Raw genomic sequence first — 15,613 nt, forward strand, 5'->3', positions numbered from 1 at the left:
GACGTCTTTTTTTATTTTTATTTTTTTATTGCAGCGTTTATTGTTTGATCTTCCTTCATGGTGCACAGTGTCAGTCCTCCTGTGAAACTTTTAGCTACTAAATAATATGACTGAAGGCAGTGGAAGTCTGCACATGTCGACACGCCCCCATGAGTTGACGACATAAGGAGCTAATAAATAAATATATATAAATAACTGATAGTATTATTCGGTCAAGTTCTTGTTATAGGTTAATGGTTAAACGGTTAACCATGTGCATCCCTAAAATAAACCTTTTAGGGAAAAAAGGCAAACTTGACTCCTTTATTCCACACAAAAATATGCTAATAGCTATGATATGTGTTAAAAATGCTTATGAGTGTATTATAACAGTTCAACACAATGAAAAATATACAAAACAGCTATACATAATTTTTGGCCAGTAAAAAATCTTTCTGGCCAGTAGATTTTTAAAGCTCACTAGCCAGTTGGCCAGTGAGCAAAAAAGTTAAGTTTGAACCCTGCCTACAACCTTTATCCAATGAGGAGAGAGAACGGCATGAAGGGCTGTGTGTGCAGCCAAGGGATGCGCGTGAATGTGGTGATGTAGGGACGAGGACCAATAGATCCATGACGAGGGCGGGGACTGCTAACTCCATCGGCTGACAAGAAGTTAGCCAAAACGACCGGATCGCTTACTTCTGCTTTAAATTTGTAGCTCGCTTTCTTTGCAGCTTTCAGTTTGGTGAAAATATGCAATGCATTCTGGGTAGCCCTTGCTCCCAAGGGTGGTGTCGGAAAATCTCAATATTGAGGTTGATACAGTCCTTAAACTTGCCCCTCAACTTAATTTTGGACAGCACTTGCACTAGCGGGAGCGCGCATTTTTGAGATTGAGAGTTAAGCGAGGAAATGGAATAAAGGTTAAAGGGGACATATTCTGCTCATTTCTGCTTCTTGACATGGTACCTTGATGTCTAAAAGTAATGTTAGTAACATGCTTTGGTCAGAAAAACCAAAAGATTGAGCACAGCTGGGTTCTCTACACACCAGCTTCACAGCCCTGCTCTAAACGGTCGGTTTAGAACCTTCACTCTGGTAGCTGAGGTAACCATGGTAACCATGGGAGCGAGGGCTTGAATATTCACATCACCCGGCTTGTGATGTAATAAGCCGAGTGAAATTAAAACGGCTTGTTAAGAGACACATTTTCTTACTATGGCAGTTTACAAAATATTGACGTAGTTGTCAAAACTTACGTTTAAGGGGTGAGGAGGCACTCTGGATACGCAAATACACATACTAAAGCAATGAAAAAGTGAGTTTTGCATAATATGTCCCCTTTAAGAAAAAATAATAAAATAAAGGGTTAGTGCGCATTCTGCCCTCGCCAGACTGATGTCAAAACAGGCAAAATGGGCCAAAAATGCAATGCACACATCTGCACACAACACGCTATTACCAGTGTTGGGCAAGTTACATCCAAAATATAATATATTACATATGATTAGTTACTGTCATTTGAAAGTAATTATTTACATTACAATATTACTGTCTCAGAATTGTAATGTATTACTTTTGAGTTACTTTCGCCAAAATAACAGCAGAAATATGACTGTAAAGTTTAGTTTATTGCAGCTGATAATACATTCAGTGGAGGGTGATGTAGCATAATGTGTAGGCCTCTGAAGCTACTAAAACTACGTTTTGCGGGTAATCTACTAAGAGTAACATGCCTAAATAACAGCACATGCAAACCGCAGGACTGAAATGACAGGTTTCCGCATTGTAATTATGTCCTTCGTGGAGAAAGAGAAGGAGAGCAGAGAGCTGCATGACTGCAAACGCAGAATGAAATTTGATCCAATGAATTAATACAAAGGAGCAAATAAACATATTGTTGATCTACGGTAAAGAAGAAACGTGGGAGAATATCTGAGAGAAAGTAAATGCGATGATGCCAGCTGTCAATCATCGGACCGGAGGTGTGCGCTATGGCACAGCGCTATGGCGCAGAACTTGGGTCACACTCTGGTTTAAAAGCCCGGGCGAGAGGGGATCAAAGACGGGGTGAAAGTAGAGGTGAGGTCTCGGTCCCAGACCCGGAGCTGAGCAGCCAGGTACTGGAGAGGGAGGTTAGGATCGCACCGTGGGCGCTGCACGGCTGCGTAACGGCGCTTCAAACACACTGCTGCAGCAGCTGGAGTGACCCAGACGCCAGGAAAAGCAGAGATGAAAGAACTTTTACCACGGCATTAACTAACTCACTCGTGTTAGCGGCTCCAAATTGACCTGTCCGGTAGATATGAATTATGCTTTCCTTTTGTTTTATGTGTTCTTTTTGTAAACGTGAGAAACTTTCTATTAGCCTATGTACTCTGCTACTGCTGCGCTGATTATCGCCTCCTTTTCAGGAGGTACCAGCACCTCCTGATCAGATGCGGACACAGTCCCCGTGGCCGTGACTTTCACACGTTTTTATGAAAATGTGTTGTAACGCGTGTTACTTAGATTGTAATGGGTAAAATATTACCGGAATTTTATTTATAATGCGTTATATTACCACGTTACAGCAAATAGTAATACATTACTGTAATTGCATTACTTTTACTCCCAACACTGGCTATTACTACCTGCATCTGAGGACACATGAAGACTGTTACTGAATGAAGACTGATTCTGAAATGTTAGTTTTGAAAGATTGAATGTATGCTGTTAAATGTTCAATGTTTTATAAATTAATGTTGATGTGTTTTATAACACAAATGTGTGATAATGTTATGTTTAGTCAAACGAGTTAGGGTCATTTTATGTTTTGTGAAACTCAGAAAATAGGTATTATAAATGGGGTGTGAAATTAGTATTAATAGGTTGGTCTGAAGTTGAATAAAATGATGAAACACAACTTTATGTGATAATGTTATGTTTTGTGCTCTCTTGTTCTCTGGGGACAAAGAGTGTTACCTACTAAATTCAATAAAACACCAGTAATTCAACCAAATTACTTAATATTTATTTTAATTGTTAATACCATAATATTGAACAACCTCCGTTAATTTCATTTTGTCATTAGTGTAAATCTAATGACAGACACCGAGTCCACATCAGTCCTGTAGTGTAAATCTAATGACAGACCACTCACCACAGACAAAGTCCCAGCTGTTCTCCAGCGGCTGTCCGGACGAGCTCAGGCCGCGTTTAGTGGCTCAGACAGCGGGAGAGCAGCGGCTCATCTCCGCCTCCTCCACAGGCTGATTCAGGCGGTAAAGCTGCCTCCAGTCACCAGGAAGTGGAGCTGCACACAAAGAACCACTCTGTGTTCAACTACTGACCATCCACTGACTCTGCTTCTGCTCTTATTCCAGCGCTTCTACACACAACATCCACACAACATGGAGGACACGGTTCTACCCACAACATCCACACAACATGGAGGACACGGTTCTGTCGGTCCAGACTTTACAGCTACAGCTCTGACTCAGCTACAGTGACATTATAATAACACAACAACAACACAACCACAAGTTGAAGGGCAGAGAACTCAGGTAACGACAGGTGTTAACGAGGAAAACATTCAGACTGTTCACCTTACCTTAACACGAGGAAATAAACTGCCACACAACCGCTGGGTCAAAGGTCAACTTTAACACTTTGAACTATGACTCACCTGTTGGACGTGACGCTTACCTGGAATAATTAACCCACTCCGCTGGACTTTGCTCCATGAAATAAAATCCAAAGTGAACAAAGAACATTTATCACTCACACAATATTGACATAAAGGGAGGTAAGCTACAGTAACAAAAAAATATGTTGACATGTATATTCACACAGTTGGTCTGCTGACACTTCTATACTTCTATATTTCCTGTAGGGGAGAGTGGGGTAAAGTGAGACACTTTTTACATTTGCTCCCCTCTAAGCGAGCTAAAATGATTTATCAGTAAAATTTACACATTTCCCATTAATTCGGGATGTTTCCTAGCAATGGAAATGATCAGAATGTATTTAGAACGAAGGACAGTGAAAATATGATCGTTTTTAAAAAAGTGGTCTCGTGTCTCACTTTACCCCAGCCCAGGGGTAAACTGAGACAAACCAGAGAAATCAATGGGGTAAACTGATCCACTTACTTTTTCCACTCTGAAACTACCATAACAACACATGTTGTCACAGTTACATTCCTGACAGGTAGCTTGACAACCACACTTCCCAAAACTAATGTCAGACTAGTAGCAGAATCATGGGGATTGGTCAATTAAGAACTTTTTTTTTCTCAACACAAAGTGACTCAAGAACAAAATCAAATACAACACAAAATGTTTAAATTAACATTCAAATGACAGATAGAACCAGTTAGATAGTCTGGGGGTCAGACTGTAGGACCCGACAATCGTGACCATTTTGATCAAAAGTCCTCTTTTATTTGGGGGGAGCCGACAAAGTGGAATGTGACTAAAATTGAATGTAACCAATAAAGAAGTGAGCTGACTGAGAGCACATAGCATAACAAAGCAGTGTGGCTACAGATCATGTTTGATCACGCGAGATTTCTGGCTTGGGGGCGAGATTCTAGTGTAAATCTTTGTGTATGGTGTGCTCACAGTCTCACTCATGGATTTATTATAATACATCCATGGTCTCACTTTACCCCGCAGCATTTGTCTCACTTTACCCCAACACCCCCATTTTAGAAAAAACGACTTCTCTTAGAAATTCAGGCTTATTTTCAGCCAGCATCATCACATGGTTTTATGTGTTGGTAGTTCATCATCATGTATCATATACGTTTTTCTACCTAAATCAATTTGCTTTGGCACAATAAGTTGACAGCAAGAAATTTTACTTTTACATGCAAAAATCATATTTTTGTGAAAAAAACATGTTTTCCACAGCATCATGAGGTCCTCTCCTTCATGACCATGGGGAAATGGAAGGGGCTTGAAAACATAATGGTCAGATGACCAAAAATGTGTTCCGTTTTCTAGATACAGGGGGTGTCTCACATTACCCGGTGTCTCACATTACCCCACTCTCCCCTATCATTGTGTAGACTTCAGTCTGTTTTTCACTGTTCTCCACAGTTCTATGCTACAGTCAGGATTAGAGGTGAGTATTATAAACTCTTTCTTATTGATTCAGTCATTGTCATTGTGTATTGTTAAAGTAGAATTAGTGTCATTGATTTCTGCTCAACTCAGCCACATGTGGTCTGTAACAGCCAAACTAATGAGCTGCTCCTGTAACATGGATTTAAAGTGGATGTGGACTGAAGGACACTTGAATTTGACCACTGAGACAGTTGAAGACATGAAATAAATCAATATGTTTGTTGTGAACTGATGAACAGGTGGTGAACTTCAGTCAGGATGAGACGCTGCTGACACACACACACTTCACAGAAACCATCCCATCCAAGTACAAAACACTGACATGTGTCCAAACTGAAGTATCAAAGAATCTCCTGTTTATCACACACACAATATTACAGACACATGGTCAAAGTAACACAAGGGAGGTAAGTTACCGTAGCAACAATCAACATGTTCCCAGGTGAACTGAACCATAGACTATGACAATTATCTGTCACTGACATCAAACAGTCAGTGGATAACTTTGAATGAATCAGCTGATAATTATTATCATAAACAGTTATTGGTAATCTAACAGCTATAGTAGTGCTGTGATGGCACTTATTGTCCAGCAGGGGGTTTAATACAAGTAGATCCATCAGGAGGAAACCACTGAAGTGAAATAACCAAGTCTGACTGATCTCCAAGGTTTCAGAGAGATGAAGACCTCCTGAACGTGCTCTGGTCACCATGGAGACCATGTGTGGACTCAAAAGGTCAAGATGAAGGAGAGTGTGTGAGCAATGGAAACTCCACATACACACAGCAAGAGATGAAGTGAAGACATAAAAGCACAGAGTCGGTTTGTTATGAAAAGTCTCAGGTGGAGGAGAAGACGTCTGAGAGACACCAACGGAGACAACAGAGAGTTTAGACTGAGACACTGATGGAGACAACAGAGGGCCCTAGTTTCCTAGACCAGGTGAAGTCTAACATCAGCGCAGCTTCGCCACGCCAACGGGGTGTGGCCCAGGTCCATTTCGCAAGATTGGTGGGCCGCGCAGTCAGACTTAGACCAGCGCAGCCCCTCCCCTCGTCCCTCCCACCGGCGCAAACGGTGAAGAGGGAGGAGAGAGGGCGGGAGGGAGACAGGAGGAGGAGAGAAAGGCGTGGAGTGGGTTTGACACAGCCGAGTCAGATCTTCACCAATCAAATGAGCTCCTCTCCTCACCTTTAACTGCGCGGCGGGTGATGCGCGCTGCAAGTTTGTCATTTTATACTTGGACATGGACGGAGGAGACAGCGACGCCAGAGGCCGAACCTCTCCCAGGAGGAAACAGCTGTTTTGGTCCGGAGGTCCGAGCTCAGAGTGACCAATAATGAGTTTACTAATATACTTAACCAGGATTGATCTGATACACTGAGAACCCCTGCCCAATGTAAGAAACAACAACTAATAAACTAATAAAGAAACTCACATTTATTCAAACCCTGTGTAACCAAGATGAGAGGTGTAGGCTACACTAATCACAACATAAACAAAGACCATGTGGATGAAATCAGCGTAAAGGACGCGCGCTCTCTCTCTCCCTCTCTCTCTCTCTCTCTGTCCTCCTCTCTCTCTCTCTCTGTCCGTCTCTTTTTTTCTCTTTTTTTTCTGTGATAGAGATGCTGAGTATACTGTAGTAGGCTATATACTGACTATCTGATACCGAGGCTGTTGTGGTGGACTAAGAGAGATGATGATTTGTGTTTTGTTTTTCATTACGGCTGCGTGATGCGGTCGCACGCGCTACTGAATTAATAAGTAAATAAATAAATACAGTGATCATCACAAGGGCAGAGTGGTATCTCAACACGGCAGCGACATGCAGTCATCCACCCTCAGTCCTGCTTTTGGGACATCCACAGCTGCTTTTCAGTGCCAGTTCGTCCCTGCTGTGTTAATTCAGGTGGAGTTTCCTTTACGCGCCGACAGCCTTTGATCTCTGCTTTGATCTGACGTCAGATGTGACGGGACAATCTATATAGATATAAATCCACGTGTTGATTCCGTTAGTTGCATTAAATAGTGGTTATTGTGGATATTTATTGCATTGAAATGTGTCTGGAACTGTGGAGATCTGCCTGTGAGGTCTTGGTGACGTGTGTGCACTGCAGGTCAGTCAGCCAAACTTGCACTGCACCTGCTGCGCTTCGCCCTGCGCTGAGATTAGACCTGGTTGGAGGTGGCGAGCTTTCAGCGCAACCTCGGCGGGACATTTTCGCACAAAACTTGCACTGCACCAAGCTGAATCTGTGACGCCTCCCCCTGCTGCGCGGCCACGCCTATCTCAGCGCAGCGCGATCTGCCAATCTTCCAATCTGACTTTGCGCTAGGCTGCGCTGGTCGAAACTTGCATTAGACCGGCTGCGCTACCTTGCGCCACCTGCGCTGCGCCAGCAAACTAGGGCCCAGAGAGTTTAGACTGAGACACTGATGGAGACAACAGAGAGTTTAGACTGAGACACCGACGGAGACAACAGAGAGTTTAGACTGAGACACCGACGGAGACAACGGAGACAACAGAGAGTTTAGACTGAGACACCGACGGAGACAACAGAGAGTTTAAACTGAGACACCGACGGAGACAACAGAGAGTTTAGACTGAGACACCGACGGAGACAACAGAGAGTTTAGACTGAGACACCGACGGAGACAACAGAGAGTTTAGACTGAGACACCGACGGAGACAACAGAGAGTTTAGACTGAGACACCGACGGAGACAACAGAGAGTTTAGACTGAGACACCGACGGAGACAACAGAGAGTTTAAACTGAGACACCGACGGAGACAACAGAGAGTTTAAACCGAGACACTGATGGAGACAACAGAGAGTTTAGACACTTGCCCCGTTTACATGAGAGCTTTAATTCCAAATTAAAATCATTTAATTCTGAATTAAAGTTAATTCCGCTTTAAAAAGATCATGTAAACACTTAATTCCGAGTGAAAATATAATTCGGATTTAAACTTAATTCCGAATTAAGTGGGTGGTTTATTCCTATTTTAAATCGGAATTAATTAATTCCTCGATCATGTAAACGTTTATTCTTTTTAAAATTAATTCCGGTCGTTCTGCGCATGCTCCTTACGGTGCCCTTCTGTCGCGATGACGCACATATTCCACGCACGGCAAGATGGCGGCCCGGAGCAGACGTTGGTCCCGAGCGGAAGTTATTTATTTAATTAGTACGCTTGAAGAACTGCAAATAATGAAAAGAGTGGACAGAAGAAAACATAAAAACAATATTTTTTTTTTTTCTAGGACAGATGGTTTGAAAGAGGAGTTAAAGAAGCCATTTTTGTAAAAGTAGAGAAACCATCCCTCAACAGGGGAGGTGGCCTCAGACACCACCTATCTCCAATTTACAATGCTGCCCTTTCATCCCTTCCCAGGAGATTCAACAATCTAGCCTCAAAGAACAACTACTGTTCACAAGTGGCAAGTGACTCCAACGACTGTCGTTATAACACAATAGGGCACTAACGAAGTCGAAACCAACTTTCCATCAAAGGCAGTCATTTAAACGACTGTCGTTGGCACTTGGAGCACAAAAGGGAACCAGTGACATCATCACTGAGGAGTACTCCTGGCCACTAGGGGGCAGTATCTTATTAGTGCTACACTGGCTCAGTTAGTAGTCGGCCATTTTGTGAGTATCTGTTTATTATGTTCCTGCTATGGTGGTTGGAGGTTCATCTCTGTTCATATTCCTGTAAGTCTTAGTATTTTATTTTCATTACTATCAAGCTTGGTTAAGCTCATACTGTTACCTTTGCTACACAGTATCACATATTAATTAGCACTAGCATTACATTTTTTTTTTTTAAAACTGCTAGTTATTACTGTACCATTCCACTTCAGACTGATAGTACTCGACCTGAAGATCTGACACAGTCTCTGTGTGGACAGCGTCCCTGTAGAAAACCACTGGATCAAACAAGCTACAGCTGATTATTACACTTCTCAAATGGCTCAGGGAGTCACCAACTGGGCAGCAGTTGCCGTGGCAGATTTCAAAAATGGTCAAAATGTCAGAAATTCTGTTATCTAACGAAAAGAAATGTCGGTGATTTGTTTTAACTGATAAGTGTTTTGCTTCATAAAAGAAAATCTGATGTTTAAAATTGCCACTCTTAGATTGACTCCAGTTGTTCCCATGAGAGCAGAATTCAAAATGTTCTAGAAAATTCAGTTTTTGATATAAAATTCTGATAATTTCCAAACTTCATCAAGCACAACTTCAAAATATTCTAAATTTTTTTCAGGAAGATTGAAAATGTATTTGGATGGTATATGTTTACAGTACTGTTTACAGTCAAATGTTTTCATGCACTGTAGGCTCAATTTTTGATAAATCAAAAATCTGTGTGGATCGTTTGTTGAGAACAGTCTGAAGATGCTCTCCAGCAAGTTTGGTGACAATTGAGCAAAAATTGTGGGAGGAGATAGGTTTAATAAGTTTTACAGTTATTGAAAAAAACAGAGTGATGGACTTCATAATTTGTAATGAGTTTAAGTGGACAAAAGTTTCAGCAGTATTGGGGCGACATTTTGGTGAAGATTAGGGCTGATCGATTTGGGAAATTAATCTAATTGCGATTTTTTGGACCAATATTGCGATTGCGATTTAATATGCGATTATTTTCCTTATTCAACAGACAGAAACAATAACTGTTCTATATTATGACCAACACAATATTTGATTCATTAAAAACATTGGTTGGTCTTTTCCTGAAGGTTTTTTTATTTTATTTTTTTACAGGCTTGTTGCATGTATTAATTATCATGACAACATAAAGCACTGACAGATAAACCTGAGGAAGGAGCGGCGTTACCACAGGAGAACAGCGCTGCGTCATGCTGCTCTTCATAAACATGCTTCAGTTTTTAAAAAGAAAAAACTCATGGGGGAGATGACACGACACAAAATAACACCGGCTCTCAAGGAGTCAAAGGTAACAATATGATTAAATCATGGAGTATATTGCTGCTATAGGCGACCATAAATTCTCAAATAAAAGCCGAGTCTCAAACAGATGCCGGTCTCCCCTGCTGGACCGGGTCTGGCTACTGGTCTGAGCAAATAAAAGCTGAGTCTCTGTTAGAAGTCTATTTCTATTTTTTACAAGTAACAAAACCTCTCAAAGCCCACGATCGCCTGTTTGAGCCCTTTCTAAGCTGCTTAAGAGGCGGCCCCTCTCCCCTAAACCCCACCAACAACCAAACACAAGAATATATTATATTATTTGTATTATTTTATTATATATAATCAGTGTTGGGAGGGTTACTTTTAAAATGTATTCCCCTACAGATCACTGATTACATGTCCCAAAATCTGTAATCTGTAATGTACTTGGGTAGTAATGTAAAGTAATGTATTCTGAATACTTTCTGGATTACTTTTAGATTACTTCAAAATCACCTGCTGAGCGCCTTTAACACTGAATTTGATCTAACGCATGAATGAATTTAATTTGAATTTGAATTTGAATTTGAATTTGTCAAACCACAGTTTAAGTTGTTATTGGTGGAGCATCCGACATGAGGCTCTGATACAACCTCAGCAGCTCCAAGTTGACCCCCCCCCCCCCCGGCCTCTTCTGACACACACATCCTGTACGTGACTCTCAGCAGCAAGTTGACGTGACATAAGGGTCGTCCTAGTGACCACAACACTAACTTGACATGGAAATGAGCGGTAGTCTAGAAAACTGGCGAGTTTTCTTTTGACTAAGTAAGTTACTGATTACACTTTTTTAACAGGTAACCTGTGATTGTCGCCTATAGGACTATTATTTTCAGAGTAGCCTTCCCAATAGCTACTGGTTACTGTGAAGAACACTGATCACTGGAAAATCAATAATCAATAAAGTCTCAGGAAAATCAAGACAAAAACATGAGGTGGTCAGTATTGATCGGTAACAGTATTGATCAGTGATAGGCAGTAACAGCTTCTGCTTCCAGCGCTTCTACCGACAACATCCACACAACATGGAGGACACGGTTCTGTCGGTCCAGACTTTACAGCTGCAGCTCTGACTCAGCTACAGTAACATTATAATAACACAACAACAACACAACCACAAGTTGAAGGGCAGAGAACTCAGGTAACGACAGGTGTTAACGAGGAAAACATTCAGACTGTTCACCTTACCTTCACACGGGGAAATAAACTGCCACACAACCGCTGGGTCGAAGAGGAAGTAAACTTTACACAGGGAGTGGAGGAGGAGGAGGAGGAGGAGGGTGGGTGACATCTGTAAACTGAGTAGAGAGACCGGTGTTTTTTACTGCTGTTTATTACCACTATTGAACCATAAAGGTTTCATGAAAAAACTTTGAACTGTGACTCACCTGTTGCTCTTTGGTCCGTGTGTGTGTGTGTGTGTGACAGCTGAAACTGACGAGAGCAACACGAGGACAGAGAGCAGCCACTAGTGAACAACCTCTTGTTTAATAATACAGTACATTCAAGGCCAATGATACATCCTCACCAGTACATATTCAGCAATGCAACACTGGCTCTCTACAGAAATAGAAATGTGAAATCTTGAAGTCAGTGCACGACATTGAGAAAGAACACTTAACAGTCAACGTGTAACACAGTCTGCACACATTCTGCTTTTCTGCACAGAACACACCTCCGACTAGTGCTGCTAAAACCAACATAAAAAATAGATCTCAAAATAAGTTATATATATATATATATATATATGTTCTGAGGGTCTTCATAGAAATATTGGGTTGGGGTTCATATTTACAGCAATATAGACTTTGATGGGGGTTTTCCTCAAACGACAGAAATTGCACAGTAGTTAAAGAATCCAAGATCACCATTTTCAAAAAGAGTTCACACACATAGTAAACAGTCAGTCCTCAAGATGCAGTATGAAGTTGCACATTGTCGTCATGCCACAGAGGGGGCTGCTTCAAGGCTTTGGTACACAACGTCCTGATTGGAAGAAAAACAAAGCTACGAGGTTACATCCACACCACTGCCCGTTCCTGGGATCCAACCAGCGAATCAGAGCCAGGTGACTACAGCACACGTCAGGACTGGGGAAGACTCTTGGCACTCGAATCACAGGTGCAGGTCCGTGCTGGATGACCAATCATATGCAGCCGTGTTGGACGTTTTGAGGAGGCGGCGAGGGCGGAGATAAAGGGTCACGATGGAGGAGGAGGGAGGGGGATGGAGGGGGTTGGAAACAGTATCAAAAATGTCCCAGACTCCCTTCAGTACGGGAACGTGCTCTGTGCTGTTACTAATACTGACTCACTGGGCGCAGTCTGGCTTCGGCTCAGGTGTGTTTGGTTTTCACACCTGTGGCCTCAGGTCTGTGGTTCAGACCGACCCGGTCCGAGCAGGTCTGATGTTCACAGGCTGGACCGGGGGCCGGAAAACCATCGGGTTCCACATGGACGAGTGACTGCAGCCGAGTTTTCCTGACGGCCCTGAACGCAGCAGCAGCAGCAGCAGCTTTCACGATGCGTTCAGGTCAGTGAGCGAGTTTGACTCCGGTTCCACAGGAAAACATGAGCTGGTGGTTTTTCTTCTGGTCTGTGGATCAGAACCCGATGCGTCTGTTTCCTCGGTCTAATGTCGATGTTTCTGTTGTTTTAGTCTCAGTTTCAGGGTCAGATGATCTGGACCCTGAGCTCACTTCAAATCAAACTTTATTTATACAGCGTCTTCAGTTCACATCCTGCTACACAAAGTGTTGACCAACAATAAAAAGCAGTAAAATCAGTTCAGCTGGGACAAAAATACAGGATGGTTATAAAACTGTCATAGTCTGCACTGAGTACGGTGGCTGACGAGGCCCAAACCTTTCCCATCAGGAGAAAAAACAAATAAAACAACGAGCAGCAGGAAGTCAAAACAACAAACAACAGAACACTCGAGCTTTAACCTTTGACCTTCCAGAGTATGGTAATACAGTAAGCGTTAGCATTAGCTACAGCTACAGGCCTGGAGCTCTTCAAGGACAATTCCAGGCAAATTCAACCTGGGGTCTAGTTTCTAATATTTCTGTTTCTGCATCGCCACAGCAGCGCATAATGGGAGTGGGCCGATCGGGATCATCCCTATGTTCCCCGGGTCCTGTGTTCCCCACTTTGTATGGGACCGGGGAACATAGAACCCTTTTTCTAAAAAAGAATCCTATGTTCCCCGCTTTTCCCCAAAAGGACCCAGCGGCGAACATGCAATTTTGTACCCATACCTGGAAGTGGAGTTGTGAGTGACTTTGCATATTTTTGCCTATTTTTGAGTGAGAAGTTGAGTTGTGACTTTGAGTGAGAAGTGTAATTGTCTGGTTGGGTTCAGGCAATGAAGAAAGGAGTTGGTTAAGAGTCCAGATAAGAGAGTCCATCGACCAGCAACAGCGGGGAACATAGGACCCTCTTTCTGAAAAAGGGTCCTATGTTCCCCAGTATGTATTGCGACCAGGGAACATAGGACCCTTTTTGGGAAAAATGGGGAACATAGGAGCATTTTTCAAATGTTTTATTTTTTTTTATTATGGTTATTATGTCATATTTCAATTAATCTTAGTATTGTATCTGTTCCCACTTTACCTGCCCAGGGACTACAGGTGGAAATTAGCAATTGTTGCTATAACCTGGCTCAAAGCATCTCTTCTTGTTTTACAAGATTAATGTTTTTTGTGCATTGTCCCTGTTTTAAATAAATAAATTCATTCATTCATTCAAAAGAAGGTCCTATGTTCCCCAATCGGGAAATATAGGTATGCTCCCCTTGAAACAGACCCGAGGGGTTTCTTCACTTCAAGCAAGTGGACATCTTTGTAAACTGAGAGTTAGGGGCTAACATGTTTACAGGTCGTCTGAAGCTCCTGTTTGTTTTATCATCAAAGGAATATCAACTCAGAGCCACAACGTCTTCGTAGCAGTCAGAGTAAGTCTGGATGTTGTTTGTTCTACCTGCAAACACACTGAACGTGTAAACTTAAGACTTTTAGACCTAAAATATTAGGAAACTTTAGCCCCAGTTTAAATTTGCTTGGAATTGTCCTAGAAGTTGTTGTCGTTGTTGTTTTTACCTCCTTGTTGTGTTTGTGTTGTATCGTCTTGTTTATGTCCATGAATCTGCAGCTGGTTTGTCCTCGTCAGCCACCGTACTCAGTGACATCAGAGAGTGGAACCTGCTAAAGGTCGTGACCTCAGAGGCCTGTGCTGTGCTTTAGTCGTCACTGTTGTGCTGCTCCGTCCTGGAACTGGACTCAAACCTGCGTTCACCTTTGACCTGCTCGGAAAAGTCGGCTGCAGTTTCAACAGCGCAGCCCCCCCCTCCCCTTCCCCCTGCCCCTCCTCTGGCCCCTCCCCCCTCCCACCTCCACAGGCACCAGGAAGGAAACCCTTACAAAAAGTGCAACTCGGTATCGTGGGCTGTCACTGATAAAGGCAACAACTGTGTGATAATAAACTCCTGGACCAGAGGACGAAAGAAACAGGGGGGGGTCAGGGGTCAGAGGTCGGGGGTCAGGGGATAAAAACACACATGCTAGTAGTAGAAAACACTCATGAAAAGGTCGTTGGCACAGTTCATTTGGTCACTAATGAAAACTTCTTCGTGGCAAAGTCTTCTGCTCCTCTGTGTGGACGCTGCCCTCTGCTGGACGAACACTGAGCGCTGCAGCTTCCTGACAGGCAGCCACCATGTGCTGTGTCAGTGAGTGTGTGTGTATAAGTGTGTGTTTAAGTGTGTATGTGCGTGTACATGTGTGTGTGTGTGTGTGTGTGTACATGTGTGTGTGTGTCATGCGCTCACACAAGCTCTGCAGGACTGGGGAGACTCTAGGATGCGTCACAGTGTGATCAAACTCACAAGCATGCAGACAAATCCACATGTCTGAACGGACACCATGAGCATTCCACGTGAAGGTGAATGTAAACAGATCAAGGCCAAGCGCCGGAGCTCAGCAGCACTTCTCCACCCCCCCCCCCCCAGATCAGGGGCTTCATCTGGGCCGGGAGGAGACCGGGTCCATCTGGACCTGCTCCGGAGAGGTGGAGGTCTGGAAAACTGTCTGGGAGAGTGAAGGGAGGAAGAGTGGAGCGTCGGGTCTCCTCCTCCTCCTCGGTCACTTGTTGTCCATCAGAGACTGGACTTTGTGAACCAGCTCCCGTGCTATCTTCAGGATGTGCTGGACATCATGACGCTCAGCCATCTCTGTGGAGACATCAGACAGATAACCATTAATCCATGAGCTACTGGGTGTGTGAGTGCGTGCGTGTGTGTGTGCGTGTGTGTGTGTCTCACCGTTGAAGAACTTGATGATGTCAGTGAAGTCCATGTTGTTGTCCATGATGATGTCACGGTAAACTGTGACCAGAGCCAGAGCGAGGAAGAGAACGAAGTGCTGCGAGGAAATCCTGGGCGCCACCCAGATCACCTCCCACACAGCAAACACGTCCTCATACAGGAGCTCTGCGCACACAAACACACACACATTTGTGACGTGGTTGGACAATTTTGGACAAACTTTGGC

The 15,613-nt window shown here is 43.2% G+C and overlaps 2 protein-coding genes across 3 annotated transcripts in view; one reads left to right on the forward strand and one right to left on the reverse strand.

Moving 5' to 3' along the window:
• Positions 1 to 15,613, forward strand: part of LOC146975212 (protein NLRC3-like) — a 347,620-nt gene that overhangs the window by 217,203 nt on the left and 114,804 nt on the right. The window lies entirely within an intron of this gene.
• LOC146975225 (small G protein signaling modulator 2-like) overlaps positions 14,880 to 15,613 on the reverse strand; it is a 55,358-nt gene continuing 54,624 nt past the window's right edge. Inside the window, exons 22-23 of one of the 2 annotated variants that reach the window (XM_085794717.1) lie at positions 15,385 to 15,552; positions 14,880 to 15,294 (exon numbers count right to left, since the gene is read on the reverse strand). In XM_085794717.1, coding sequence (XP_085650843.1) covers positions 15,206 to 15,294; positions 15,385 to 15,552 — 257 coding nt within the window. In that variant the 3' untranslated portion in view covers positions 14,880 to 15,205. The remainder of the gene's footprint in view (positions 15,295 to 15,384; positions 15,553 to 15,613) is intronic. The other variant, XM_085794716.1, reaches the window with a different exon arrangement.

The sequence above is a fragment of the Trachurus japonicus genome, chromosome 13, assembly GCF_045865225.1.
Source record: "Trachurus japonicus isolate A0001 chromosome 13, Traja_1.0".
In the NCBI taxonomy this organism is placed as follows: domain Eukaryota; kingdom Metazoa; phylum Chordata; class Actinopteri; order Carangiformes; family Carangidae; genus Trachurus; species Trachurus japonicus.